The sequence below is a fragment of the Apaloderma vittatum genome, unplaced genomic scaffold (genome assembly GCF_000703405.1).
Source record: "Apaloderma vittatum isolate BGI_N311 unplaced genomic scaffold, ASM70340v1 scaffold34583, whole genome shotgun sequence".
In the NCBI taxonomy this organism is placed as follows: domain Eukaryota; kingdom Metazoa; phylum Chordata; class Aves; order Trogoniformes; family Trogonidae; genus Apaloderma; species Apaloderma vittatum.
The window spans coordinates 13,194-16,655 of record NW_009707084.1 but is presented as its reverse complement, the minus strand read 5'-3'; the positions used below and the strand labels follow the sequence as shown (position 1 = coordinate 16,655).

Sequence of the window (3,462 nt, the reverse complement as noted above, 5' to 3'; positions counted from 1 at the left end):
AGCAGGAATCCAAAAAGAAAAGTAATATAGACATGGGGTTTTTTTTAAAATCTATACACATATATAAATACAAGTACATATTAAAGAAAAGGAAAAAGAGATTCAGGTCTGTTTTGGAGAGCCACCCTTCGGTGACACATAGCTGAGAACACCATTGGTCTCGTTGCGAAACCATCTCAACAGTGAGAGCTATGACGCCAGTTACCGCCCTCTGGGACAGCAGGATCTAAAGTAGCCCCTTCTGAAGCCAATTCTACCATTAAAAATTAGGTCAAACTAATTGCAACCAGAGTTACTTTTTAGATTCACCTCATTTCCCCAGCACCCTGTCCCACTCCCTTGCTCTGATCTCCCTCCCAAGTTGCTCTTTGTTCTCAAGTTGCCCCACTGCACCTCCTGTTTTCTGTCCCTGTGGGGAACATCCAGGACCTTGCTTATGCCATGCTTACATGAGCCGTTTTATTCTCTCAGTTGTCTTGTCTCCTAGTTCCCGCTTATCTTCCTGGTCAATTTTACTCTGAACCACATCTTTTGCTGCATTTCCCTCCTCTTCCCTGTCCCAGTGGTGCTTCCTCACCTGCAGGTCCTTGTCATGGCTTTGTCTCTCCAGGATGAGGACTCGGTCCTGCAGCTCCTCCACGGTTCCCTGCAGCAGATCGTTCTCCTCCATCATGGCACTAAGGCGATGCTCCAGCTCCCGCTTTCTGTCTGTCAGCATTTTGATCTACAGAGAAAAGAGAGGTGCTGTTGGACCCTGTGCTTTCTAGGGACCAGAGAGGCAGGAAATCACATCCCCAAGAGAGAAATGAAATGGAAAAAAGCAAAAGTAGGTATTCTGTACCTGTATGAGAGAAAGCATATCTCTGCGTGGCTTAAAGTTAGAAAGGCTCTGAAAGGAAAATCCTCCTTCCCTAAGCTGCAGGAGCAGCTCCAAAGGGGCTGAATGTGCACTGGCAGGAGGTCAGGGAGCAGGCACAAACATCCGAAAGCGGAGACCAGCCCCTGCACAGCCCTTGTACCTTAACACTTGCTAGACTGAGCAAAACTAGTTGCTTTTCCTGCCTGGTCTCTGAGCATGGTGGCATTTTCTCCTGTATGGGTGCTGGAGACCACAGGGTGAGCCTGCAGGATCCTGCTCCCCGCAGGGCTGTGCCACAGCACTGCCCATACGCTTTTCTTAATTGCTGCATGTTTGCCACGTCCTCACCAGGGATTTTTTCCTGTCTTTCTACTTATGAAGATTTCTTTCTGTGCCATGCTTATTTTTAGTCTCCCAGTGATCAGTTGCCTTTAAAATTGGTTCATTTCTTTTAATTGTCAAGGGCAGCAATTTCAGGTGAAGAGGGACAATGTGCCAAGCAAAACCTCTGTGATTCAGTTAGCTGGGAACAGTGCATAGGATGAATCAGCACCAGCCAAGGTCACTTCTTGTTTAACCAAAAAGAAGGAGCCTTTTCCCAGATTAGTACACAGAGGACCTCTGGGGACTGAGTATGCCATCTGACAGTCCAGTATAACTCTAAATATTCCCTGTGGCCTCCTTTCAATTCATGGAGCATAGACAAATTCAGCAACTTCCCACTGTTTTCTTGGCCTCTTTGGGACCTTGTCATTTTGTTGCTTTCCAGGCTGCTGGAAAGATTTGTCTCCATGAAGGAATATTAGCAAAGTGTGTGGACTTGCTATTTCTGCAGGGTAAAGGCTGCTGGAGGTATTAGAAAGCTTCTCTTAAGTGACTAATGGTTTCTGAGACGTCTCTTCCCACCACCATCCTGATTTGTGTGGGCTGGAGAAAAGGGATGCAAGAAAAATAAGAGGTATAATACATAGATTGTATCAAGAGTTCACATTTGGTATCCAAAGCAGTAATGAACACCCTGTTAATGACTGAATAACAGAAAAAACACCACTCTGCCATGGGCCCTGGGCCATGGGAGGGGCACAGGGGGAAAGGGATTTGGAAGGAAGAGACAGGAAGGAGGTGAGGAGGCAAGGTGAGGCATGCACAGTGACAGGCATGCACGATAACAGCGACGCACGCACAGGCAAACCCTTTCCGAGCCTCCATACTTACTTCAAGGACCTGCTGCTCCACACCAAGGGGAGGGGAAGAAAAGGCGAGGGACCAGCAGGGAGCGGGTGGGAGCAGGAGAAAAGAAATTGAGAGATTTTAGGAAAAGCTCTTCCAGACAGCTTATAAATGAAAAAAGCGGTCAGGTAGTAGAGTTGGACATCTTCTACCCATATAGTTCCTGCCTACATGGTCCCCAGTGACCCCTTCAGGAAAGGAAAAAAGGAAGGAAGGTAATATTTTTATTCCTGCTACTGCACCAGGGCTAAAACAGGCAGAGGCTCCTTGCTTTCCCTCTGTTGCTCAGGAGTAGGAGAGGATTGCTGACTTCTGTGCAAGCATAAGAAACAGAAAAAAACCCAAACCTTGCAGACCCTCTCACCATGCCCCAGAGCTTAATTTGTACTGGGCAGCAGCCCTGCAAGAGCACAGCCATAGTTTAGCTCCTGGAAGATCCTTCTCATCTCATTTTGCAGGCATGCTGGTAACTGAGGCAGCGGTGGAAGCTGGCCCGTGCCACTCCAGCCCTGGGTTGCAGCAAATAATCCTCCTTTTGCCCCACAGGTACCACCCTTCTCTTTGTTTGCTCCAATGAGCAGGTTTTGTTTACCCAGTTCAGAGGGGTTCATTATACAAGTTAAAACAGCCCTGGCCACCTCTTGAAGGATCGAGGCCAAACAAGGGTGACTCACCTCGGCCTGGAGGCTCTCGAGCCGCACGATGTGTTGGCTGCTGGAGGAGTTCTTCTCCCGAAAGTCCTCCCGGAGGGTGTGGACCTGCAGGGAGAGCTGCCGCTCCACCTCCGACGCCTGCAAGGAGACACCAGCTGGCATTACCCCAGAGGGTCACCCCATAGACAGAAAGGAGTTATCCACTTCTGCCCCTGCGAAGATGTGCCCCAATATGACTTCTGCACAAGCATGAGTTTTGGCAGAAGCTCTGAAGCGTGCAGAGTCTGGATGAGGGAAAAGCTCATTCTGGACGGACACTGAGGAGAGCAGCCGTTTCGACCGTGTTGATTTTCCCCTGGGGCAGCCAAAGGGACACAGCTCATAACCTTCTTCGATCGCAAAATAGCATGACGACTCCCACACTGTGCAGGGAATTTAGGTTTCCTCCGACACAGTAGCCTGGTCGAGGTTGAAAAGCAGACCAAAGGCAGAGGGGAGACAATCTCCCTAGACTCCAGAAAACACTTCTATTAAGTTAACACTTTCTAAACCTCTGCACGTCTCTGGCACAGCAACAAAACAACAAGTAGTCACTGCCTCTGATTGCTGGCTTCCATCAGGGCCAGACGGAGAGGCATCCGCTCCATATGACTGTCGGTGCAGGATCACTGGGCTTGGCCCTCTTTCCCATTTTGGAGCAGGGATGCCCCATTTATGCAG

At 49.0% G+C, this 3,462-nt stretch overlaps 1 protein-coding gene across 1 annotated transcript in view; it reads right to left on the bottom strand.

The window, feature by feature from the left end:
- CCDC64 (coiled-coil domain containing 64) overlaps positions 1–2,904 on the bottom strand; it is a 15,079-nt gene extending 12,175 nt beyond the window's left edge. Inside the window, exons 1-3 of the mRNA XM_009866039.1 lie at positions 2,764–2,904; positions 2,075–2,086; positions 578–724 (exon numbers count right to left, since the gene is read on the bottom strand). Coding sequence (XP_009864341.1) covers positions 578–724; positions 2,075–2,086; positions 2,764–2,904 — 300 coding nt within the window. The remainder of the gene's footprint in view (positions 1–577; positions 725–2,074; positions 2,087–2,763) is intronic.
- Between the last annotated feature and the right edge of the window lie 558 nt (positions 2,905–3,462).